General features: G+C 45.5%; 1 protein-coding gene across 2 annotated transcripts in view; it reads left to right on the top strand.

Annotated features, from left to right (window-relative positions):
• The window catches only part of PKD2L2 (polycystin 2 like 2, transient receptor potential cation channel), an 817,035-nt gene that overhangs the window by 11,397 nt on the left and 778,381 nt on the right, over positions 1-27,257 (top strand). For both annotated transcript variants that reach the window (XM_069652616.1, XM_069652617.1), the window contains exon 2: positions 23,985-24,106. In XM_069652616.1, the coding sequence (XP_069508717.1) occupies positions 24,028-24,106 (79 nt within the window). In that variant the 5' untranslated portion in view covers positions 23,985-24,027. The remainder of the gene's footprint in view (positions 1-23,984; positions 24,107-27,257) is intronic.

The raw sequence follows: 27,257 nt of genomic DNA, 5'->3' as shown, positions 1-27,257 counted from the left end.
GCATACTAAGAGCCAAGCTTGAGGAGTTAACACAAGAATTCATTTCTTTACAAGAGGAGAATAAGATCTTGCACGCATTCCTGAATACACCTCAGACTTTATCCATTGATGTTGATGAAGTGAACACAGTTCAGCCCCTGAGTGCAGAGACTTTGGTAAATCATGATAATTGCCAATATGTTAGATCTATTGGAAGTGAAAGTCTTTCTTCTAGCACAGCGCTCAACCTGGGCACAGTTTCTAACAATTGTTCTGCTGATTATCAGGGATTGCAGTTAGCTGAAGATTTACAAGCCACTCCTTTACCTAAAGTTTCCTGTGTAGCAGTCTGTCATAATTCTGAGCTAGCACACATACAAGCTTCTGATCTCCAAACACAATACACAAAGGTGGCATACACAGATTCAGTCACTACACTAGGCTTAGGTCCTGCTCTTGATACAGCTGCTGAGACTGAAGTAGAGTTTAAAGCTGATGTGGAAGACGATCTTACCTCTGGGTTCACTCTTCCTTCTGCCAATTTTGATCAATACAAACAGCCAGAGACTGTACAGATTGCATGTTCTGATGAACTCATTCCACAGTATACAGAACCAAAAGACCAGCAGGCGAATCCTGAACTGTTGATTGTTAATCTGCCTCTTTCAGAAGCCAAGACAGAGGAATGGACAATTGACGAAATCCTGATTAACAGAGACTTTACTATGGTGATTCCACTGGTTGATTTTGACTTCCACAAAGAAAGAGACTCTGTGTCACCCACTAAAGAAAAGGACCGCAAGGGTACAGTTCAGTCCTTGGTTACTGGAGCCAAGGAGTCTAATGCCCTAAAGGTGCCCTCCATTCCTGAGACACCAATGTGTCTATCAACTTCTGAGACTTCTGTGTGTCCTCCTACAACCATTGACTCTTCTATGATCCAATCCACAGCCCTGCAGTCATCTTTGGTACACGTGTCTTCAACCAATGAACCACTGCCATGTCTGCCATTTCATCAAGAGCCTCCACCATGCACGGGGTTAGTCCCAAAGACCCTGACATGTTTGGATTCAGCTACCGAGATGGCTCCAACTTGCATGCCTTCCGCTTCAAAGTTTCCTCTGGCCTGCCTGTCTACAGTGACTCATCCAGAAGATCATCCTTCAGCCAGAGAGCCTCCGGTAGTCCATCATATGTGCATGTCTTCAGTTCCAGAGTCTATTGCTTGTTTGCCTTCAGTTCATGATACACCGGTATCCTGCTTAGCTTCGCTTCCAACATCAGAGGTATACCTGTCTACACCATCAGATCCTGCTGTATTTTCTACTGCTCCAGACAGTCCTCCTGAATCCCAAACATTTACTGTCGATGAACGTTTAGAATGCCTTTCTTTTGCTTCAGGAGGAGCATCAGAATGCCAGCCTTTTCCACAAGACGATTCTCCCAACTGCTTCACTTTAGCATCAGAGCCTCCAAAAGATGCAGCATCAGATTTTGAGACTTTTGCCAGCTCCCGCTTCGGAGTCATCAAGCTAGACCAAGTGGTGAGTCAGAACCACTCACCTGGGTGTGCACAGGGGGTGGTGCAGACCGGCGTATTACCTACAGAACTTGTGCAACAGAATTCCGCCAAGAAGCACCAGTTGGGTGCTAGTAGCCAAAGGAAGGGAATGACTGCTGCAGTTCAAGATGTGTCTGTTATTGCTCCTTCTGCAAGTGTGCCTGAAATACCAAGTACTGTGTCTATCACTCCTATCAGTATGCCAAACGTCCCTGCTGTTGTATCCAACGTGCAATCAAACCTTAATCATTTTCAACCACAAGCCTTTTCCCAGATGGATGACAGAAAAAGATCTGAACCTCTACCTCAGCCGCCACCTTCTCTAATGGCTGAACATGAACATTTCCTGAAGCCAGCAACTTCCTTACCTCCCGCATGTGCGCTCTCGGCAGAAAGGCTAACAGAACTTCTACCATTGTCTAAGGCAAGTTGCACCAGCCTGCCTCCCTCCTCAAAGACTTACAAGGGTCCACTCCCAGTGACTGAGCTTCCTGGACCTTTCAACTTTGCTTCAGGTCTTGCAAGTCCTTCATGCCTTTCTTCAAACCATGAGTCTCTTCCTCACCAGAAGCCATCGATTCCAGCAGTATCACTTCCAAAGACAAAGCACTCCTATCATGGAAGCCCATCTGCCTTTGCCCACAAGCCACCATTTCCATCAGTGCCACCTCCAAAGAAAAAGCACTCCCATCATGGAAAGAAGAAGTCTCGTGCGGGTGGCGGGCACCCGAAGAGGGCCGTAGGAGGGGGTATACTGTCACGACTCGCTCCCTTCGCTCCCGTTCCCGCCACTTGGGGGCATGTTTTGGGGCTTATTCCTTGCTGGACATTTCCTCCGAACCTAATGCCACAGTGCTGTAATGAATTGGGAGCGCAAAATCCCTATTTTCCAAACTACTTCCCTTCCGGATCCATTCCAGGTCTTTGGCAGCCAGCATGCTTCTTTAACCAAATGACTGTGTTTCCCAGAATGCCTGGCCCCCTGCTCCACCTCCACCCTTGCAGGACTAGGTTGGGTGGAGGATAAGCAACACCTGTGGCTGCAGGTGCAGCAGTCAGCACACCTGAGGCGTGTGCTCGTTTAGCAGCTTTAAAAGCCACAGTCTCACTTCAGTCCAGCGCTGGTCATCGTTTGCAGTGTTCCTGTTTTTGACTAGTCCCTTGTTCACTGTTCCTTGCCCTTTTACCTAGGTCCTGGTTCCTGTTTTCTTGTTCCCTCCGCCCTGAATCTCTGATTCATGCTCTAATTGATTTCTGCTCCCTTGTTTCCCTTTTTTCCTTCCTCTGTTTACAGGCAGCATTTCTCAGTGCTTTCCCTTTTCAAATGCAGCCCAGTTGGTATTTCTTTGACTCTGTCCTTTGCTGCTGTTAACCCGTATGCCTTAGCCTTCCTCTTTTGCTTCCTGTCTTTTCCTTGGAAGGATAGGGAGAAGTTTGCATTGGTTATTTAGCTTTTTCCCTGCTCCTGATCCTTACTTCTTTTGGGATCCATTTCAGGTTTTCCTTAGCACTTCTGCATTTATTTTCCCATTTGATTTTAGGTGTGGTGTGCGGTTGTTAGCTAGCTCCTGTGTGAATGCTTATGTTTTCCTCACTATTTGTTATCACTATTTCAACTTAGGTATTTAGTTTTCTGCAGCGGATCACTCTAGGCTGCCTTCCAGCCTTCACCCTTGCCCTGTCGGGCTCCCCACTTAACAGCGGATTCACGCTCTGCTGCATTCCAGCCTCCGCCCTTGTCCTCTGGGCTCCCTGCCCTGCAGCCTGCCTCGCTCCGGCTGCCTTCAGCCCTTGTCCTCTTGGGCCCCCTGTTCTACAGTCTACCTCTCCCTGGCAACCTACAGCCCGTGCCCTCTGGACCTTCCTACTTCTCCCATTGCTGTTCTAGCCTCTCGGGGTCCCAGTTCATCAACAGGATTCATGGGCTAGCTGACGTTCAAGAGGTTTATTCTCGTCCTTGTGAGTACAGTTCTTTAGTTCCCTTATTTGATACCATCAGAGTGTTAGTTCACAGATCCTGTCATTGCTTGCCCTCTACGTGGGTTTAGCGCTGTCAGTACCTGTAACAGCAATTGGGGGTAAGGCGCTTGCCGACTTTCCTCGCGGTCAGGTGCTTACCCCACATCCCTTTTCACATATTGGGTTTAATATCACACTCTGTTTGCACTCCTGGCTTCTAGCATACATGAGTCGTTGTTCCTATGTGCACATTTCCCTTGCCATATTCGCTGCCTTAGTATTCGCAGGACTAATCCTGACAGTGCTCTTACCTTGTGATTAATTTGTATTATATTTTTTAGATCTTATATTTATTTGCAGGAATTTATGTTGGTCTGCAAACAAGTTGTGGGTACATTAGAGATGTATATTTTATTAAGTAATTTATTCGGAATACAATATATTGGCCCTCATTACAACACCAGCGCTAAACCATGGCACTATTAACACCATGGTTGGTGCCGGTATTGTAACGAGTCCGCCAATGTTCAATGGGGAATTACCACCCCATTCCAATGTTGGCGGGCGGTAATTCCCCATTGAACATTGGCCCTTCCCCATTCCCAATTTTGCCCCATAGGGCTCAATGGGACTGGGGAAGGCGGTAAGTACGGTACCGCAAATTGCGGTACCGTACTTACCTCGAGAGTCCCTTTGGGGGTCCCTACTTTAACGGCTGATCTAGACCAGCCGTTCAGGTCGGGTCCCGCAAAGGGACCTCGTAGTAAGGCGCTAAGTGGTTAACGGCGCCGCAGCCTTTTACGGCGCCGTTAACCACTTAGCGCCAGGGTCGTAATGAGGCCTATTGTTATGATTGACTTTTAGAGGTTGGTAGACTCCCTACTGATGTATCATATGGGTTGGTTGTGAAGCTGCACGGGCATTCTCCTCTGGTGCCAAGAAGTCAATGGAGCTGATTTGGATTGTCACCTATGCCAACGCCTTGTGAGTTTGGCCTTTTGTTACATTTATTTTGGTTCTTTTGTACACGTATGTACACTTGTAGCAACAATAAGCATTGAGGCTTGGTTGGCGAGGAGTTCTGTATTTGTAGCTGGAGATACCCCGTGTATAGAAACACCAAGGTTTTTCAGAATAATCTCTCCAGTCATGTGACAGCACATATTTGGAATAGCTGGACAACAAACATTGTGTTTGTGTTTTAGTGAAATAATGATGTCTTTTTAGTGTGAATTGTTGCTGACATATGCACTACACTTTGAGGTGATGGTGTCCCGCTCATATGGAGATATTCATCTCATGCAAAGCATGTGATATCACCTCTGGCCTCTTCCAGGGTTTTTTCACCATTTCACATATTGCTGCCAAGTCTTAATGGATGGGCGAGGAGAGATGGGGGTGGGGTGGGAAGCTTATGCTGAACACAGCCTTTGAAGTAGATGCTGGATTGGGCCTTCCTAGAGAAGCAAGCTGTGCAGTAGGCTGCCTTTGTTTGTTTGTCACAGTATTTATTACACAGGAATACAACTCATGCATTCAGTATGTGCTGGAAAACCAAGAGGGCATACATCAACAGAATAAATACTAATCCCCGCCTGTGTCATTATCAGAGTATATCCAAAAGCCGCGGATGCATCGAAAAGAAAAAATAAATAAACACTAAATGATTGTTGTAAAATTAATGATTTAATGAGTGCATTTAAAGTGACAACAGTGGTGTGGATCGAAGTGTAAGGCCCATTTGATTGAGGGATCATTAAGATGATGAGGCTGTCGCCCAGTTTAGAAGGTATACACTAGGTTCAAAGGCCAAGCCCCACTGGTGCACGAGGTACACATTCCACCCAGTGGCCATCGTTGCAATGGTGAGCAATGGGCATGTGATCTGCCTATGTTCTAGAATGTATGCCTACATCACAGGCTGGTGGCTAGGGCAGTGCATGTAGTTGTAGGTGCTCACTCCTACCCCTATGGAATAGTAATGATTCACCTACCGGTGAAGTGGAAAACCACATCTTGAAAGGCCCTTTTCTGCAAGTATTGTACAAGCATTGCGACCAGAATAGCGATTAGATGTGTGGGAGACAATGCAGAGTTCGCGAATATTGAGAGATATGCTCAAACTTCACTGAGAGGTACAGTGCATCAGGACAAAACTGCATACACATCGGATCTCGAAACATTCTAATGCTACATGGGACCAAACGCATATACACACATACACAAACACACACACACGCCCCTACATCTGTCTCATTAACTTCTTTCACTACTTTTGGATTATTTTTCTGCACTAATGGTTGCAGATTACTTGCACAGATCAGCATCCATATCTAATTAGCTAAAGTATGGTACAATGGGCTTGTATGGTGCCCTTCCTCCAATAATGTTGGCCTCACTGTGCATGAGTCTGTACACACCGGGATATGGTAAGGTTCTTGTTAAGGGTATAGTGGTAAATGATAGAAGTGGAACAGCTCTTGTGTTGGTGAGTTCAGGTCAGACACACCTACTAGCTGAGTACTGGATGTGGATTATTTTGTTTTAGTGTGAGTAGATATGCTCAGGGGTGTGTCCGTCATAATGGCAGAGCCAGAGTTAAGGTAATAGTAGTGGCTGCATTGGAATCAGGTGAGGTTTTCATAGGCAGACACTAGGGAATGAATTTGCTTATAGTATGCTAAACCTTGTAGGCCATGTGTATGTAGTTTAAAAGTTGTTAGATTTAGCTGTGAGTACTTAGTGACGGATGCATAGATGTGAGGGAAGTCTGGGGTCCATGCATGGCATTTCTTTGCTTTGGCATTGTCATGGCATTCTTCTTTTGTTTCAGCAGACTCAATGCCATTCTCAAAGGTTCTGTTGATAAAAGTGTTAAACTGGCTAGGACCGTCGGTTAGCCTTAATTACTTTATGTATGTTCAGTTTATTTTAGCTGAGGTGCCATGCTCTGAGTAGCTTCTTGAATGTCTGGTGGTTTGCTTCAAAGCAAAGGTGCTTCCATAGTATTTTACAAAGGTTAGTAGCAGAAACATGAGAGGGTCAATCCTCCTTGTCTTTTCCTCTTGAAGTTTGGCACACAGACTTAAATGGAGATACTTGATCTGAGAGTCATGGTGGGTGGGTAAGGCAGAAACATCTTTGTGAAGAAATCTAGGCACTAGACTGTGAGTGTTGTCATGCCCACACCTAGTTGGAATCCTAAACATTGTCCTGCGCCGCATCCAGATAGAATTGTGAGGGTCAACAGGTGCCACACTTAGACAAAACTGTGAATGTTAGCATGCTAAAGGTCAGGTAACCCACTAACCAATATAAGCTCAAACTCTGTATACTTATCTCACTCAAAAAACTCACACAACCATCTCTCGCACAACAAGCCGCATGCACTTCACAACACTGCAAAAAAAAATAAGCCGGAGCAATAGCACACGAGGACTGACACCGATCCAATACCCGCACCAAAGCTCAGCACCCGGTGTATACCGAGTTGAAGCTGCCAACAGAACACCACTCCTCTCACTATCCTACTCCCTCTTCACCTTACTAACCCATCCCACCTTTTTGTTTACAGATCCGCCAGAGCGCCTGGGGACCAATTCCGTTGGTGACGGTGCACGGTCCAAATACCTTTAACATTTAACAAACATTTAACTTTCCAAGTGTGGAAGGCAATGCACAGAGTTTTGAGCCGTAGGACTTTTTTTGAGGAGAATCAAATGCAGTTTGCAAAGTGCAGGGGTTATGTGTTCAAACCTTTGCTATATAAATAGTGAAGTAGTAGCGAAGTAGTGAAGAGTGGTCTGACGCAAGATGATTTTTATGGAAGTGGACAGTCCCAGTGGTGATGAAGTTATTGGGAAATGATAGAACTTCAGGCAACAGTTCTGGATGCTGCATGATGATTTTGAAATGATTGAGAGAACAAAGGATCTTCCAGGGATCCTGCTGGTGTTCATGAGTCGATAGAAGTGAAAAGGACTTGGAGGGAGAAATGGTAGAATGTGGTTAGTAGTGAAGAGGTTGGATCAGGGGGTGGTGTTTCTTTTCAGGGGTTAGTGGGAGGTAGTCCTTTGTTATCCAAATTTTCTTGCATAAGCGGAATCCTTTTGAAGATGTGCATCGAGATTTGACTACAGAGTTTTTGCGATGGGATAGGGGTTGTGTAAAAGCTGTCTGTTTTTAAAAATGTTTAATTATCTTTATTTTCCTTTTGGATGCAATGCGCTGAATCAATGTGTCTGTATTCGTTTGTTGGCTTTGCAGTCTTCAGCCCTCTAAAAGAGTAACCCTTGATGGTAGGTGAATCGTCTACGTGAAAACTGTCTTTCCTTCAGATTTTCTCCAATTTCCTATTCTCTATTTTCATGACAAGACATTTTGGTGTGTAGCATTTTGCAAGATTCGTCTTCTATGAGTTTTTAAAGTGTTACTTTGGTGTGATCTCGCATTTGCGATAATACATTTGTGAATGTTGTGAAGTTCTTTATCTGGGATGTTTGTTGGTCCGTCTGGTATGGTGGATGGTTAGTTTAATTCCAGTAGTTCTATTAAGGTATTAATATGTACTTCTTGCCAAGGTTTGGACAGGGTCAAAGGCTAAAAGGAGAATGCCAAATGAGGCAGGGATTTGGTGAAGATTGTGAAAGGGATGGATAAATGGTCTCTCCAGGAGAGATGGTCGGGGAGGATGCATACCTCAACTGAATTGTAACAGAACTCGCTTTTCATTGCATCTGCTTGTTTGTCTTTTCGGCTGAACCCCTACCATAACTACATCAATTGCAACATGATAAAAATGGTCTGCCTTTGCATCTGCCACTTACATTATTGGCTGCCTTAGAACCTGCTTGCTGCTGTATCTTCTGCTTTTTCTTCTCTGTTTGCCTGCTGAGGCCCATCAGACCTGCATCGTGGTTCTGTGATAGATATGGTTCTTGATTATCTCCCTTTGCATCTAGCACTTGTGCTAAGATCTGACCCCGCAGCATAGTTACTTGCAATGAAATTTGATAGACATTGTTTGTCATCGGTTCCGCCATCACAGAAACACCTCTCCGTTGCATTTGCCTCCCTATGTTACCTGCTTCACCCATAACATAGCTATTTCAATTAGACTGTGATAGAAAGTTGTTTTTCACTGCATCTGCATCCTACCCGCTGAACCCACACCTTGAGCACACCTTCTTTGCACTGCTGTTTTGAGTCCATAGCTTTGCCACATCAATTGCTCTGCGAAAGAAACTGACTCCTTTGCATCTGCCACTTGTGATATCTTCTCTGATTGAAACTGTTGCAATTGCATGCGCCTCTCCCCGTTGAACACATTGCATAGCTGCATTAATTGCACTTTCACAGTAATTCTCCATCTTTACATTTGCTTCATCGTGCATCCAGTGAACCCCTAGATTAACTACATTGATGTGTGTGCTTTCTGTCTTGAGTCCAGAGCATATATGCATCAATTGTACTGTGATAAGATGCAACTCCTTTGTACCTACTACTTGTGCTAACAACTACAATAAACCTCTTCTCCAATGCACCTACTTCTTTGTGTATCCTGCTGAACTTCTACTTAAGTCCAAACCTTGGACTTTTAGCTCCTTAGCCGCATGTACGTGAAACGAAATCTAGGTATTTGAATCCCAACCGACTACTTCCCTTTTTCCCAATTAGTCCATCATCTCTCATCGCCAGGCTATCCGCCAAAGCATACCACTATCTTAACTCGGGGCTCTAATGAATAGCATTTGTTTTCGACTTCTGAGTCACATGTGAAAAGACCCCAAATGTGTCAATTTCAGCCTTCCATTTACTGCTATTTGATTTAATTAAGCAGGTTGCTGTTGCTCACTCTATCTCACATGACCTTTATACACTTTTAATCGACCAACAGTTTGGCTCTCACAGATGTTTCCGTCTTCCTTCATTTATAAAGAATGTCCCACATTCAGAGCTTATCCATGTACTCCCTTTGTGCTTTGCGCTTATACCCCAAATTAGCATCTTCGCTATTCGCCAACCATGACTCATCGTCGGGTCTGCTCAAGGGGCTGTTTTTCCAGATATACTGATTCTTACGGCCTCGGCCAGCTCTGAGGTAGCTTTGTTGAATACAACCTGAGCTCTCATCCATTTTCCTAATATGGCCGCCCTTGCCACGTTATATATTCCTCTGTAGCAATCTTCTATATGTTTTATTTCTACCTTGCGTTAATGCGTATTTAATGTTATTGGTCAGTAAGTTACTTCATCTTCTATAGATCCACGATTACTTTAGCTTTAGGTTCATGTTACTCTCAGTGCTTCAGTTATGTTGTAACTTAATATTTTCATATTGGTTCAACATAGGTGCATATATGTTCTTCATGACACCACTTTGTTCTCATCAGATTTCACTGTCATGCCAATCCATGATATTCATTGATGCATTCTGACATCTTGGCAAGTGACATCCTTCCATGTAGCTTACTTCCATGCAACATCATTCCACACTTTCAGCGTGAGGGTACATTCTGTATGGCTGTCTGAGTACATAACATCTCTCATACACTCAATGCGGTATAGGAACGTTGCAGGGGGTCCCATTTATGGCTTTTCTCTGACTGTTCAAATATGACAGTGGTAAGGCAGTGGGAACTGGCAAGAAATTGCTTACCTGCTCCTCTACAGCTGTAATGCAGAAAAAAATGAACGCGCAAAGTGTTGCAAAAATTGAGTATGTGCTCCCTTTCCTACGGGAGTGTATCAAAAAAATAGTCATGAATCCCATTCCCATGCGAGTACAATAATAATTATGTGTGTCCCCCTCTCCCTACACAAGTGCAGCACAAATTGTGTGTTTGCCCTCCTCCCTACCAGAGTGTAACAAAAACTAGGTGAGTGGCAATACCTATGTATGCCGGTTAACTCAGTGCAGTGTATGCCTAAACTGGGGAATTTCTCTCATATCCCCATTTTACATTTTGTTCACAGACAAGGAAAGTATCGGGCTTGTTACTGTAAACTTTGTTCCACACCAGAGTCACTTTAATCACCAGCTCCACTGAAGCACCACTGCAGTGTCATTTCTTCTGCAGACCTTGCGATTGAAGTATCCATTAAAACACTAGCCACCGCTCCAACTCCACTTCCCTGACTTACCTGCTTTTCACACAGACCAAGCTCATTGTCTATTTCAACTATGATCAGCTGAGGACTTTGAGGATAATGTTTCTGTTTCTGTGCTTGTAAAAGCACCAGGAGCTTGTCTGTCAGTTGTTCAACATTTAGTACGGAGATAGACTTCTCTTGTTGTCAGAGACACCTACTCCAGCAGCACTGGCAAAGTATTTTGCACTAGGGTTCATAATCATTCTTTACAAGATGGCTTGTGTCCTCAAATTCATATCCACCATCTTTGCAACAGTGGGCCAGCCAACTTTAGATGTCTGGGACATATTGACAAATGCAGAATCATGATCCAAGAACAACAGGGTTGTGTGTGTTGTGACGAATTCCAGGATGTCATCATTGCTTCCGAGGGGGAGTCCCTTCCCATGAGGCCAGGGATGTGAGCCTGCTACCCGATTATACCCCTGGGGCGGTAGTCAGTGAATGGATCTCTTTGGAGGGGAAACCCCCTGTGGCACCAATGTCAACCATATCGGGTGAATACGTTATCCGTCTAACACCGCCACCTCTCCTTCACCTCCTCACTCTCCACCACTATCCTCCTATGCCATGTAATTCTGTAGTAAAACAAAAGTAGACGAGGAAGATCTCTAGTGAGTTACAACATCATAACTCAATCAGTACTGGGATAAGGAGGAGGTGCAGAGCTGTTCAGAGTACCTACCAGAACTAGCCGATTGGAAGGAACCAAGTTAAAAGCACTGGAAAAAGTGTCAAGCCCACCCAGGAGGAAACGCGAGACAGAGTCCACTCAGGGAAGAAGAGTGGCAGACCGAGTAGCCGAGCAAGAAGGATGTTGCTGTCAAGCTGGTCCAGTGTGTATGGACAGCATGGTGAGCAGCAAAGAAGATGTTCATGGCATCCCAAAAGGTCGGCAGCCATGGAGTAATGGTCCCACGCAGACTAGGAAGAAGCAGGCATGGCAGAGCCACCGACGTCCGAAGATGAGAGAAGGAAGCAGGAGAACCCCCAACAAGAACATCACACACCAAGAAATAAGGTATGCTGATAGACGAGGATGTGCTGGGTTCCCTGTAGAGTGGCAGAGACAATTCGAGGGGGCAGGTAAGCTTAAAAAGCCACATCAATAAGTCCGGGACCCTGGTGAAAGTAAAGAGACATTAAGAAAGCCTAATAAAGAGAACAATACTTAACGGAACAGTGAACCAAGTTTAGCAAGGTACTGGTGGAAAACCCACAGTGTGAGTCTGGGACCCGAACTCATAGAAAGAGAACTGTGAGAGTGACTTACAATAAATACAGTACGTGGCAGGAAAGTAAAGCAAGTCTGTATGTGATGCCACAGCTTGGGAGTGCATACATGCTACACCTTTTCATCACAGTACCTGGTAGGAGGATACCAGGTCTGCCAACCAGGGTCAGGGACCCACCACAGCTTGGGAGTGCATCCAAGCTATTCTTCTTCATCACAGTGCCCAGTAGGAGGAAGCCAAGTCTGCCAACTAGAGGCAGAGACCCACCACATCTTGGGAGTGCTGTGAAGAATCCAGTGGAGTCATCACTGGTTTGCCCACAGTGACCTCCTCCCATGTGGCCAGGAGATGGCAGTCACTACCTAATCCTGACACTGGGGATGACTATATGAGGGAAGATCATATATGAGAAAACAACTACAGGGGGCAGGTGGTGACTGCATAGGATGAGATGAGGTATCCCCCGCCATTTCCCCTGAGGTAGACCCTTAAAACCAAGTCCTTAATGGCCTGTTGTCACCTAACAGTTCCACCCTATAGTAACAGTCAGAAAAACCTTTCCTTTAAATCACTCTCGTCAAGCCCCCATCTATCACTCAAGCACTCACAACTCATACATAACATCTTATTTTTTTGATGTGTCTTTATGTGAGACTTTTGAACAACCACATCTATGAAATCTAGTGATATCTATGGACTTCAACTCCCATAAACCCTTAGGTACTGAGACACGGAAGAGGAGGGAGGAGTTTGTGCAAAACAAGAGAAGCCTGAAGCCTAACATGAAGGCTAGTTGTTTTACTGGACATAAAGTGAGCAGGACGTTTAAAAGTGGCAGAGGAAGTGCGGGAGAGACCTGTGCAGGAGAAGACAAGGGACCCCGTGCTGGGGCTCCTGACTGTGAGGTGTCTGGATCAGTGTGGCAATATAGAAAGGGAGGTGTGGAGGAAGGAAAGCCGTAGAGCGGTGGGAGGCCACAAGAAACTCCAGGGAATGCGACCACCCAAACAAACAGCACTCTTCGGTCCAGAAAAGCTGGTGCTTGGTCGCAGAGCTGCATAGGACACTGACAGAGTGCCTGCAAATTCGTGGCGGTGAAGGGACAACACTGTGGAAACGCGAGCAAGTTCAGAAATGCAAAGGAGACCTGGTGAGTCTGCCTAGGGCTGCGGGGGACACCACGGTATTCCAACACACACACCAGCAAATGTTTGATCGGTATGAAATTGCAAATGACAGACAAAGTATAAGTTCAAACCCCAAAAAGAAGAACATTTGAAAGCAAACGAGACATAGAAGGATTCCTGGCAGGGAAGTATAGCAGGCAATCCACAAAAGTTTCAAGAAGAGCTAAAGAAGGACTGTTATGGAATTGATTGTTTAAAACTAGGGAAGGACTGTTATGGAATGTATTGTTTGAAGGAAAGACTGTTATGGAATATATTGTTTGAAATTAAAAGAAGACTGTTACGGAATGTATTGTTTGAAATTAAAGGTAGACTGCTATAGAATTGATTGTTTGAAACAAACTTGGTGAGTCCAATACAAAGAGACACTTTGATACAAAGAAACCTTCGGATAAAGAGGCACTTTTACCATCCTACCTAAATATCCAGGGGAAGGTAACCATCCTCTGTATACAAAGGTCTTTCCTTGAAATCTATTGTTGTTGGAGTTATCTCTATATTTTCTGTTGTGAACCTCTATTTGCTAAAATCAAGTCACTGACATGTTCCATAAACCCTCAGGTACTGAGACAAGGAAGAGGAGGGTGGAGTTTATGCAAAACAAGAGAAGCCTGAAGCCTAACATGAAGGCTAGTTGTTTTACTGGACATAAAGTGAGCAGGACGTTTAAAAGTGGCAGAGGAAGTGCGGGAGAGAGCTGTGCGACCGTGTGACCTTGTGTGACCGTCAACTTAGAATGTTTGGACACATGGACAGCTTTTAAGTTACTGACTACTTGACACAGATAGACCTCTAGTTTTAGTTTTCTAGGTAGAGAAATTCCTCTTTAAGAATATGGCTACAGAGGCATTTTCCAAACCATTTCAGTTTAATAAAATGTCTGAATAACAAAACCTTTTGTCCGCCGCTCATTTCTGACTCCTCACAGTGCACCCAAGCAATTCTTCTTCAACACAGTGCTTGGTAAGAGGAAACCAGGTCTGTCAATCAGGGTCTGGGACCCACCACAGCTTGGGAGTGTGTCCAAGATATTCTTCTTCATTGCAGTGCTTGGTAGGAGGAAGCAGGTCTATCAACCAGGATAAGGGACCCACCCCAGTTTGAAAACACAATCAAACTCTTTTTTCTTGAAATTATGCCTGGTGAAGAGGAACCCGGTCTGCCCATCAGGGTCAGGGACCCAGAGACAGAAAAGAAGCCAGAGAATGGCCAACTAGGGAACAGAGCTTTCCTCAACAAGTGTTGAACTGTATTTCAAGCTTGAACAAGGCCAGGGAGGGAGATATTTCCCAACGCCTCAAGACCTGAAGGTTCCAGAACAGTCTTTTGTCCAAGGGAAGGGAGTCATTCAGAGCTAGGAATCTGACATTGGACATTGTAACTTTTGCTTTGGACATTCTGACACTAGTTATTGTTGCATCCGCCCTGCGTCCCGCTACGCGGTGACGCAGGGTGTCTTAATAAAAGCCCCGCCCCCGTGAACAGGGAGGCAGTTCCGGTGCATACCTTCCACACGCCTGCAGCGTTTTATTTGAGCTCCGGCTGGAGCTACGACACAGGCCGTGCGGCCTACTGATGTTACGCTTGCCCGCGTGCGCCCCAGGCCGCGGGGCTAGCAACTTAACAATGGCGACGAGGTGGAGCTGACAACAACACGCGCTCGGCGTACCACAGCACGCGGATGGCCTACAACCATCGCACGCACATTTTTGGACACCCGGTGGGGGGGAAACAGCACACGTGACCCCCCAGCCCAAAAAAAAATAAATAAAAAATAAAATAAAATAAACATTTTTTTTTCTCTACCATTATTCTCCGGTGGTGCCATCCACCCACCAAAAATAGATTGCAACGTTCAGGATCGCCACAGCCACGACGTGGAGCAACCTGGCCAATCTCCACCTCCCCAGAGTCTAGAAGCTGCAGCAAACCCCTAGTAGGGCCCAGTACATTTTGCACCTGCATCATCTAAGGGGTACTCCCGAGGTGCGTTGGACCTGTGATTACCACGGTGCCGTGGCACAACGCTGAAGGACTCACACTTAGTCGGTACGTGCACATGTTAACATGGCGACCGGAACATCCACTCCTAGTTTTCTAGGTAGAGAAATTCCTCTTTAAGAATATGGCTACAGAGGCATTTTCCAAACCATTTCAGTTTAATAAAATGTCTGAATAACAAAACCTTTTGTCCGCCGCTCATTTCTGACTCCTCACAGTGCACCCAAGCAATTCTTCTTCAACACAGTGCTTGGTAAGAGGAAACCAGGTCTGTCAATCAGGGTCTGGGACCCACCACAGCTTGGGAGTGTGTCCAAGATATTCTTCTTCATTGCAGTGCTTGGTAGGAGGAAGCAGGTCTATCAACCAGGATAAGGGACCCACCCCAGTTTGAAAACACAATCAAACTCTTTTTTCTTGAAATTATGCCTGGTGAAGAGGAACCCGGTCTGCCCATCAGGGTCAGGGACCCAGAGACAGAAAAGAAGCCAGAGAATGGCCAACTAGGGAACAGAGCTTTCCTCAACAAGTGTTGAACTGTATTTCAAGCTTGAACAAGGCCAGGGAGGGAGATATTTCCCAACGCCTCAAGACCTGAAGGTTCCAGAACAGTCTTTTGTCCAAGGGAAGGGAGTCATTCAGAGCTAGGAATCTGACATTGGACATTGTAACTTTTGCTTTGGACATTCTGACACTAGTTATTGTTGCATCCGCCCTGCGTCCCGCTACGCGGTGACGCAGGGTGTCTTAATAAAAGCCCCGCCCCCGTGAACAGGGAGGCAGTTCCGGTGCATACCTTCCACACGCCTGCAGCGTTTTATTTGAGCTCCGGCTGGAGCTACGACACAGGCCGTGCGGCCTACTGATGTTACGCTTGCCCGCGTGCGCCCCAGGCCGCGGGGCTAGCAACTTAACAATGGCGACGAGGTGGAGCTGACAACAACACGCGCTCGGCGTACCACAGCACGCGGATGGCCTACAACCATCGCACGCACATTTTTGGACACCCGGTGGGGGGGAAACAGCACACGTGACCCCCCAGCCCAAAAAAAAATAAATAAAAAATAAAATAAAATAAACATTTTTTTTTCTCTACCATTATTCTCCGGTGGTGCCATCCACCCACCAAAAATAGATTGCAACGTTCAGGATCGCCACAGCCACGACGTGGAGCAACCTGGCCAATCTACACCTCCCCAGAGTCTAGAAGCTGCAGCAAACCCCTAGTAGGGCCCAGTACATTTTGCACCTGCATCATCTAAGGGGTACTCCCGAGGTGCGTTGGACCTGTGATTACCACGGTGCCGTGGCACAACGCTGAAGGACTCACACTTAGTCGGTACGTGCACATGTTAACATGGCGACCGGAACATCCACTCCTGGGCCCAGCACGCCGTCAAGAATCGCGGCAAATTTGTCAATGGCGTCACCACAACCTCGCCCACAAGGCGGTTCATCGACGCTGGTCCAACCTTTTGACCCCTTCACAGATCCATCATCGAGTGGGCCCAGATGGCAATTATGGATCCAAAAGTTCGAAATGGCGATGGAATGTAAGGACGTAACGACGGGCAGAAAGATGAAGGCACACCTGCTGCTCAGTGTGGGCGATGAGGTACTACGCATCTTTAATTCCCTAAACGTTGACGATGGACAAGATGCATATGTGAGTGCAAAAGAGGCTTTAACGGCACATTTCCTCCCACAACTAAACCCGGACTATTAGACGTTTATTTTTTGCACCACTGTTCAGGCAGTGGATGAAACTCTAGATGCCTACCACACACGATTAAGAAAGTTAGCCATGTCCTGTGAATTTACAAATGTGGATAAAGAGATCCGGAGGCAAATCATTAATGGCCTCCACTCAGAAAAACTGCGGCGGCTGGTACTTAGTGAGAAAGGCATCCCTTTGCAACGGATCCTTGGGACGACAAAGGGAACTGACACACACCAGGGCTGCCAACATGGAGGCCACGCTACATAAATTGCAACCCGCTCTCACCACAGCCATGGTGTCCCAGATCACCAACTGACAATTTACAAGAGACGAGGTCAGTGGGGGCTATGCTCACAACAGGTGGCAACCACGCGGTCCGGGGCCCACGGAATGCGGTTGGTGTGGTGGACCACGACATGGCCGACGAAACTGCCCCGCGCAAGGTACCACTTGCGGAGCATGTGGCAGGAAGGACCATTATGCAAAGGTATGCAGGTCAGCAGGCACGACGACACAGCCCTCACAGAATTTTCAGGAAAAGAACGCAACCAAGAAGAAAAAGCAGGCCAGCGCAAGGAGGGTCGCAGCTGCCAACTCCTCAACGGAAGAAGAGGGTGATGATGTCTCAGGCATACAACATGACCCCGGCACGGAAAACGACAGAAAAGGGAGGAAGGTCTACCTGGTGTCTGCCCTGAACCAGGGTCAAGCACCACAGAAAAAGTCTGTCCGAACGCGGAAGTGTGTGGTCACCATCCAGAACCAGAAAGTCATCATGACCATTGACACAGGTGCCTCGGTGAACGTTATGCCCACAAGCGTATTTCAGACTCTAAACCCACAACCAGATCTGAAAAGCACAGACACGCTGTTGTTTGCATACGGCAGCCGAAAGCCTCTACCAGTCGTTGGCAGGTGCCGCACCACTCTGGGCCATGGTGAAAACACGCTATGGTCGAAGGTCTATGTTGTAAAAGCAGGAATTGAAAGTCTCCTGAGTGGCGACGCTGCGGAAGATTTGGGTGTAGTCAAATTCATTTGCCATGTGGATGAGGCCACTGAGGTGGAAAACATTCTGAGCCAGTACTCCAAGCTGCAAGACGGAATAGGCTGTTTGAAAAGCAAAACCATCAAACTTCATATCGATGAGTCGGTACAACCCAGAGCGGTAAGGCATAGGAGAACACCTTTCCACATGCGGGAACTGGTGGAGAATGAACTTAAAGCGCTAGAAGACACCAGCATCATAGAGGAGGTCACAGGGCCCACACCATGGGTCTCTCCAATGGTGGTAACAAGAAAGCCAAAACAGCCTGGAAAAGTCCGGATTTGCATCGACATGCGCCTTCCGAACATGGCTATTAAAGGGGAACGTCACATCACACCGACGATCGATGAAATTGTGGCCGACCTCACGGGGCCGTGTCTGTTCTCCAAAGTCGATCTGAAGGCGGGGTACCATCAGCTCAAACTTCATAGGGACTCTCGATACATCATGACGTTTTCAGCGCATTTAGGCCTGCGAAGGTACAAGCGCCTGAGCTTCGGGATATCATCAGCGGCCGAAGTCTTTCAACAAACCATTCAAGAGGTCATCAGAGGCATACCTGGCGTCCTGAATGTGAGTGATGACATTCTAATTCACGCACCTGACAAGGAAGAACACCTCAAAAGACTCCAGGCATTACTGGGCAGGCTAGAAGATGCTGGTTTAACCATACACAGGGAAAAGTGCGAATTTCTCAGACCTGAAATTACATTTTTTGGCTACAAGTTCGGTGGTACTGGCATCCCCCCGATCCCCAGAAGGTTGCGGACATACAAGCCGCGAGCCCACCAACGACTCCCACTGAGGTATGCAGTTTTCTTGGCATGGCCACCTACTGCGGCAGGTTCATCCGAAACTTGGCTACTCTTTCGGAGCCCCTACGTGACCTGACCAAAGCTAACACAAAATGGGAGTGGGGACAGGAGTGCCAGGAGACCTTCGAGTACATCAAGGAGTCCCTGTCAGTCGACACAAAGAATGCGTACTACAACACCAAACTCCCCACAGAACTGTTTGTTGATGCGAGCCAAGTAGGGCTCGGAGCCATCTTAATGCAAGTAACTAAAGAAGGGGAGAAAAGACCCATCGCATATGCCTCAAGAGCGCTCACAGCGACAGAGCAGAGATACTCTCATATTGAAAAAGAGGCCATCGCCGTGCTCTGGGGGTGTCGGCATTTTCATCTATACTTGTATGGACACCGATTTACGGCGATTACTGATCATAAACCCTTACTACCCATCTTCATGCGTACGTCGTCACATCCGCCAGCAAGGATCACCAAATGGCTGCTCCACCTACAGCAGTACCATTTCGAACTGGTCTATCAGCCGGGCAGTGGAAACCCGGCAGACTTCCTATCAAGGCATCCTAGAGCAGCGACTCCACAAGAAGTCCAAGTGGCCGAAGAGACCGAGGAGCATATATGCCAGGTGGTACGCGCCATGAGGCCAAAAGCCGTCAGCATTGAGGACATTGAGTCGGAGACACACCGGGATCCTTGTTGTGACCTGGTGAAGGACGCTATCATTTCAGGTGATTGGAAGACGTTCATGAAGCACACGCACAACAGAACGACGGAGGCGAAGGCGTTTCTGTCTGGCATGTTCGCCGTTCGACAGGATCTATCGATCACTGAAAGAGGACTGCTACTAAGGGGAAATCGCATCGTCATTCCTCTGGGCACACAAGACAGGATAGTGGCATTGGCCCACGAGGGACACCAAGGGATGGCACGGACAAAAGCCCGGATCAGGCACAGAGTATGGTTCCCACAAATCGATGACTGGGTCGAGACACTCGTAAGCATGTGCCTGCCCTGCCAGATAACTGGGTCCCCACCGGAACCAGAACCAATCCTGTCGGCAGAACGTGGCCGCGCCTAATGGGAGGCAATCAGCATTGACTTCTGTAAGCTACGGGAAGGCCTATACCTCTTGGTGGCTATTGATGATCACTCCCGCTACCCAGAGGTCAAAATAGTTGAATCCACAGCAGCGGAGGTCGTAATCCCTGCCATAGAGAAAATGTTTGCAACCCATGGTTTGCCAACCTCCATTAAAAGTGACAATGGACCCCCTTTTACGGGAGAGGAATTTTAACAGTACCTGCAAGAACTCAATATAAAATACCATCACATTATGCCGAGGTGGCCCCAGGCAAACGGGGATGTTGAACGTTTCATGAGGACCATTAACAAAGTGTTAAGAGTGGCCAAGGCGAATGCCAGCCCGTGGAAGATTGACCTTTATCGTTTCTTAAGGAACTACCGTGTAACCCCTCACAGCACGACAGGCATACCGCCGGCGGACCTCATGTTTGGAACAATCATCAAGTCCTCCATTCCGCATCATCCTAGCAGGACGAGGTCAACGAAGAGCACACCGAAAGAAGGAGAAGGAGCGCCAACGCCCATATGAGTACCAAGAGGAGGGCGAGGCCGTCCAATCACCAAGTGGGTGACCAAGTGGTCATGCTGCGAAATCCAATGAAGTCTAAACTGGACACCAGATATGAAGAAATCCCATGGACCGTGAGTAGCCGGCAAGGCACTATGGTGACGGTGACAAGAGGACGCCGCCAGGTGACGAGAAATGCGTCATGGTTTAAGGCGGTGCCACGGAATCTGTGGACAGATGGCGAGTGCCACCAGGAAGACGAAGGAGGTCAGCCCAGCAAAGAAGAGCCCGGGTCCATCCAAGATGAGGCAGGGGTGGAGGATCGATCCTGGGAACCAGAGAGCGAGCTGAATCTGGGGGACCCGGACAGCGAAGGTGAGCCACCCAGTGGGACAGTGGGGGTTAGCCCCCAAGTGGGGCGGTATGGTCTGAGAACTGCTACAAAACCGCCCGCCAGACTAAATGACTATGTGTGGCAATGTGGCCGATAGGGCATAGACGGTAGATACTGGGTGGTCTCCCAAACATTGGTTAGGTTGTTGTAATTTTATGCCATTGTTTAGTGTCACTGTTGTTTTGTTAAAATAAAGGAGGAATGTTGCATCCGTCCTGCGTCCCGCTACGCGGTGACGCAGGGCGTCTTAATAAAAGCCCCGCCCCCGTGAACAGGGAGTCAGTTCCGGGGCATACCTTCCACACGCCTGCAGCGTTTTATTTGAGCTCCGGCTGGAGCTACGACACAGGCCGTGCGGCCTACTGATGTTACGCTTGCCCGCGTGCGCTCCAGGCCGCGGGGCTAGCAACTTAACAGTTATCTTGGTTGAGGCCTTACCGTGGACTGATTTGTGAACCAGGAGAAGAAATTGAAATCTGGCCCTGTTTTGCATTGTCAGCCATCCAACCTGGTGACAGTACGAGGAAGTAAAGAAAGTCCTGGTAGCGAAGTTAATGATCAAGAGTGGTAAAGAGATGCTTGGTGGTGTTGAAAGGAAGGAGGGGTCTGATTTTCCTAATATTTATGAGGTTGATGCGAGCTGCTGTTCCAGTTCTGTTGATGAAAGTAGAGAAGGTGTGAGAAGGGTCATAGATGGTGTCAGGGTTTCTAGCTGAAGAAGAGTAGGGGAGAGTGTCAGGTGGGAACTGGATAGGCAGAAGAGATGATAGTGAGCTTTTGGCAGGGAAGAAGAACACCTCGGTTTTGGTGATATTTGGTATTATTTTTACTATGGGCAATGCTGCTGTTCTCTTCTCTTTGGCAGCCTGAGTCCCTGAAAGGCTAAAATGAGAAACACTGATCTTGCAAATCTTTGTTCAAAGGCAGACATGACAGTTTATATGTGCATAACTGATAGGGAACTGCTAGCTTCATTTTAATGTAAACTAACAGTGAAGTCAGTACAACTGATTACATGAATGACAGTCAAATGTTAGTGTTGAATTGGCTAACAGGGTGGGGCAAATTATGCTGAACAGGATGGTCTAATCCTTTATAAAACTGATGTTTCAGACAGCAAAGAATCACTTCCCAAATGATACAGCTGGCCACTTCCCTCTACATCCTCCTGTGGGGCAGGACTTGGAGGACAACATTAAACCCACAAACTTTAACTACTGAGTAAGCAAGCAGCAAATACATTTAATGACTAAGCCTAGACTGTAAGTCTAGTCTATGGGCCTCAAAATTGGGACTGTGCCAACTCGTCCAAATTCGGATGTTTTAATGCCCGCTTTAATAATTTGGAGGCAAAATAAAATTACAGTGCTGAACTGCTTTGGAAACAAGAAGCAAACAGCTTTCAGATGCCTTCACATTGACACCCTATATTGGTCATGGGGCTATAAATTGTCATGTTGCCAATTATTCCAAATTCTAATTTTTTGACTGTTTTAAAATTTTGGTGGTGGAAACAAGTCCTTTTACCAATTGTTTGCATCATTTATTTTTCTTTTCCATGTTAACAACATTAACAGGCAGCATCATGTATGTTTGTTAGGTTATCCTTTCAATGTTCCCTATGCTGGTGACACACTGAGCTTAGGATGGTAATATATAGTGTCCAAAGATGGCTTGTGCTGCCCCTCATAGTTCTATGGCTAGGATATGTGATCCATCAAAGGACAGAGGAAGGGTGAGAGGAATGCTTGCATGAGTTTTTAAAATGCTTTACTTGTAATCTTTTCAGGCATGGCTGTAGTGAATTGCTTTTAGTTTGCTCTTAGTTAACTGCCCATAGAATACATGGATGTTTGAATTTTTACCTTTTCCATCTAAGGGGGCATCCATAATTTTACTATGCTATGATGGCTACACACACATTGTTGATTGGGTGTATGTAATGTTAACATTTTTGAAGTGAATAGAATAGTAGAATGCTTGGTATCTACTCATCTACTTTACTGCTAATATGTGGAACTCTATATTGTTCGACTATACTATTTGTAATGTTTATAGAGTATCTCTACAAGAGAATACATGTACACAAATGGTGAAAAGAATTCAGTTTATAAGTATACAAACTTGCACGTGGCCTAAACTTCAAGACACTGCAAATAATTTCTTCTCAACAATGTACCTCCTTTCAAAATGTCTTACTACATTTTACAATAAATTCAGGTGCTTGTTTTTGTCAGCTATTGTGCTCAACCTAGTCATGTGTGGGTGCACGTTGAACTAAGCCCTCAATAACTTCGCCCCCAGATACTTGATAGACAAATTTCACAGGAAAACCTCGCTCAGACCGAGCAGAGCTGTCAATTCTGTTTGATAATACCTAACTTCAGACTCACCACGATTGGTGGAAATAGCTTCCCTGCAAAGGCTGCCAAAACTTGGAACTTACTCCCACAAGACCTGAGAGGGGATCTGCCTTAGCTTCGCTTCAGAAAAAATGTCATTGAACTCCCTACCTCCACCGACCTTTAGGTGACCTGTGTCACCTACCTCCTACTGTAATCATTCGCTTCATACCTGGCAAACCATACTGTATATTTCTGTAATTCCGATTGACCATACCTGAATATTGTATATTTTGTAATTATCTGTGTTCTAGAGACTTTTATTGTACATTGCATATCATTCTATGTTGTAACCATGTAAACCTTGCATTTTCTTATTGCTGCGCCCTGCTACCCATGGGTCTGGTGCGCATAAAAAGTGAATAAAACAAACAAACAAACAAACAAACTAAGCGGCACACCTCAAAGACTTTTCTCTTCACTCAAAGTGGGCTAATAAATTCGACAATGGTTTCAAATGCTCATATGTATCAGTGTCTTGTGTGAGTGTACTGTCAACCAAGTTGCCCCAGTGCAAATTCCAGATGTGTGTGTCTGCCTGTCTGCCCTCTAGAGTAACTGTCATAGACTGAGAGGGGGAGGCTGAACAGTCTCTTTGTCCCTGTATCTCTGGTAGGACCACCTGGTACATGGGTGAGACCTACACCAGCACTCATGAGTGCATCGGATTTGTCAGGGGAAGATGTATGAGGGCAAATATGTACAGCATGGTCTGACTTTGCATGCCCGTATTTCAACTATTATTTTTAGTAAAGGGTGAAATACCCCAACCACTATGCAGCATGTTTTCTTTATCCTGTAATACTAAGGACGTTTCTGGGGAGGGTACGAATGTCGTCTTGGAAGCAACTCTTCAAAAGTATGCTTTTGCCTTAAAAACAATATCACCCTGTTAGATATCATCTTGTTTAATTTCAGATTCTAAAATTCATGTTTAATATCTCTAGGCCCTTCTGCAAGTTCATCTCATAAAAGTATTCTAGAGCAAGCATGACATCTTCCGAAAAGCTATACAGTCCTGAGGCAATCCCTCGCGAGAGGCGTATATCAGTCCATAGAAGAGTTGGTGGTAAGTTACTGAATGTGTGTTCCATTACAAACAGCGATTTCATGCAGTTCAAATTCTATTACTTTATTTGCAGATTTTTACATTTTAAAATGATTAAAACACCATGTTATTTTAATTACATATCTTTAGTTTGAAATTTAAATCTCGAAATTGAAAGTTCAAAGAATTACATTTTTAAATACTTTGCACTGCGACAGGTTTAAGTTTGAAAAAGTAAGTTTTTAAAAAAACTATTTTTAGTGCATTTAATTTATTTTCAGTTTTTTCGTCCAGGAGCTCTCTCCTTTAGGAACCATGAGGCCTTGGCTGAGACCTCAACACATTTTAATATCAGTCATATACCGCAGGTTCCACATTATGTAGCACAACTACCTATAAAGACCAGGCAGAATGTTTTCCCTAAGGATGGACTATTAGTCCGAAATGGATTGGATGATTCAGTTTAACCCCTTCTGCCTGTATTTTTTTAATCAGGAAACTTTGTTGACTGTATAATCATTTGGTGAACCATTGTATATATTACTCAAATATTGACAGCAAATGGTCTTTTTGAAATTATTCTTTGATACTATATTTCACATAATCCATGATTGTTCATGTGAGGTCCTTCAAAGTTCCTGTCTAAATTGACAGGACTCATAACTTATACTAGAGTCTGGAAAAGTCCCACGTACACGCATCATTTGAACCCTGGAGGCGTGGCACATCCAAATGGAAAGTGCAGATCGTAGGCATGGTTTAGCTATGAAATGCCCGCATCCCATGCCTTCTCTGTGCATCCCTGTACCTCTAGGCTCCTTTTTCTTTATACCTTGTCTCTGTGTCATCCCGATCCTGCTCTATCGCTGCCTCCACTCCCTACTTATCTCCCACTCAAGCCCCTATGAGTCCTTCCACTTCCTCATCTCCCTGCAGCTCAGTGAATGCCCCAACACCCACCCATTTGGGCTACCTTTGGTTTAGGATTACCGCTGTGTCAGCTGGATTGCTCCTTGCCCTCCCACCCACTCGACCCTCAGTGCTGTACATGCCACACAAAACAAGTTTGCTTTCCCAAGGTGTCTTTCTTTTTTTTTTGAGGGTGCTGGTTGCATTTCCCTATGCCATTGTCTTGATACGAGCTGGCTCATCGACAGTTCCCTCAGGCTTTAATTATGCCTTTTCTTCCAACAATCGGCAGAGCTGAATGAATCTGCTTATTTCACAGGCAGACAGTTTGTTTTCAAATTTCAGGTGTTCAAAGTATACAGTTTTTTGATGTTTCCATGTATTCGTAATTCTCCAAATCTCAGCTTTGATCAAGCTTTGCCAATGCATCTCAATGTTTCCCAACATGCGGCTGTTATTCCACCAGATTGATACTGCAACATGAAGGGAAGTGTCTGCTTTCATGGTCCACAGACCATGAAAGCAGATTCCAGATGGTAGCTGTGCCCGAAACTACTAGTAGGGTACTAGCCTGCTTTGGCACCAAGTCCATTGACATCAACATTTCTGACTGGTAGGGGGGATTTTCCCCTTTCTGCACAGGTAGCCAGCTCTTGCTACAAGACTCTTCCCATTAAAAACATTTTGGAGAGTCCTTTAGGTTGAATGGCCTCTAGGTCCTCTTCAACTCTGCATATGTAAAGCTTCACTTCAATTCGTCCCACCACAACAGGCACTACTGAGGCATAAACTATTCCCATCCAATAAGATGCTCTTTAAGAACTATTTTCCCTCTTATCCCTGTCTCTTATCAGCATGGGACTTGGAAGGGCTTGCAGGAGATAGAGGATCTTGGGACCAAAGCACATTTGAGTGTGATTGATCTTAACCCAACAAAATCAAATTGGGTCTATCCCATCTTGCTTTATTAAACGTGATGTTATGGCTATCAAATTTAGTGACATTATTTTCTAATTATTATTTGTATACCCAGGTGCATGAAGCCATTGTCCAACCCATTCACGGACCAGCCTTCAAAATGCCTGGGGAAACATTATTTTGGGATGGGTTCAGATTCCCATTATTTAATTTTGTACGCAGGTATTTTGCAGAGTGCTACATTAAGCCCCCTTGTAGGAAATGTGTCATTAGACAGGTCTTCCATTCCCATTTTATCCCGCAATTTGCATAATGTAAAACGTTATAATCCTTCCATGACAATTGCAGGCCCCTAGTCCCAATCTTCTGATTTAAAGCTATGTCGATGTGCAAGGTAACAGGAGAACGCATAGAGGAAAAAACCCTGGGAAGTCCCCTTTTCCAAATGAAAGCAGTCAAAATGTAAGCCATTAGACAAATTATTATCTCCCCTCAAGCATAGAGTATCCTAAATGTTTTAATAAACTCTTCTCCAAATCTGAACCTCCATAACATATCTCAAAAAGATCCAACCGACCCAAACAAAGGCTTTATGTGCATTACAACAGGCCACCGCTGCTTGGAGCACATTTTCTCTAAATATGCTTATCAGATTTTGCAGAGTATTAACATTAGCAATACTTTGCCTATCAATCACAAATCCAGTCTGGTGTTTGTCAATCAATTTACCAAATAACCCCTTCAGTCTCAAGACCAGAACCTTGGAAAGATCTTTGCATCAGGGTTTAGTGTAGGTATAAGCTTTTAGTTCTTTCAAAGAGTGCTGTCTTTGCCTGCCCATAGAAGTATTGTTATAATTAATTCCTGTATTGACTCTGGCAATATTCCTTCATTTGCTGAGTTATCTAATATCTCCACTAAATACGGGACCAATAGGTCCATATACACACAATTGCCATAATCCCATCCAGTCCTAGTAAACTTCCAAGTTTCATAACCTCAATAGCTATGGAGAATTTTTTTTACCAGATATGGACCCTTTAAACCTCCCATCTTTGGTTCACTTAGTGAGACAGTTGTATTTTGTCAAATATTGGTCTAGCACAATATCCTCTAGGTGGGACATTTCCTCATAGATTCAGGGACAAATGTAGAAAACACAAATTAATAGACACAGTTGTGAGCAGTATTTTAGTCACTGTATACATGGCATAAATGTTGCAGTCCATGTGCAGGCTCCATAGCTTCCTAGCTAGTAAATGATGTGACTAAGTCCCCTGTCTGAACTTGGGGCTAACCGTGAGGTAGTCAATGAGGCAAGGAGCTGCCCTGAGCTAAGGAATAC

Source organism: Ambystoma mexicanum, chromosome 3p (assembly GCF_040938575.1).
Source record: "Ambystoma mexicanum isolate Mex_15411 chromosome 3p, UKY_AmexF1_1, whole genome shotgun sequence".
Taxonomy (NCBI): domain Eukaryota; kingdom Metazoa; phylum Chordata; class Amphibia; order Caudata; family Ambystomatidae; genus Ambystoma; species Ambystoma mexicanum.
Note: the sequence above shows the minus strand (reverse complement) of the source record. Positions and strands in the feature narration are given on the sequence as shown.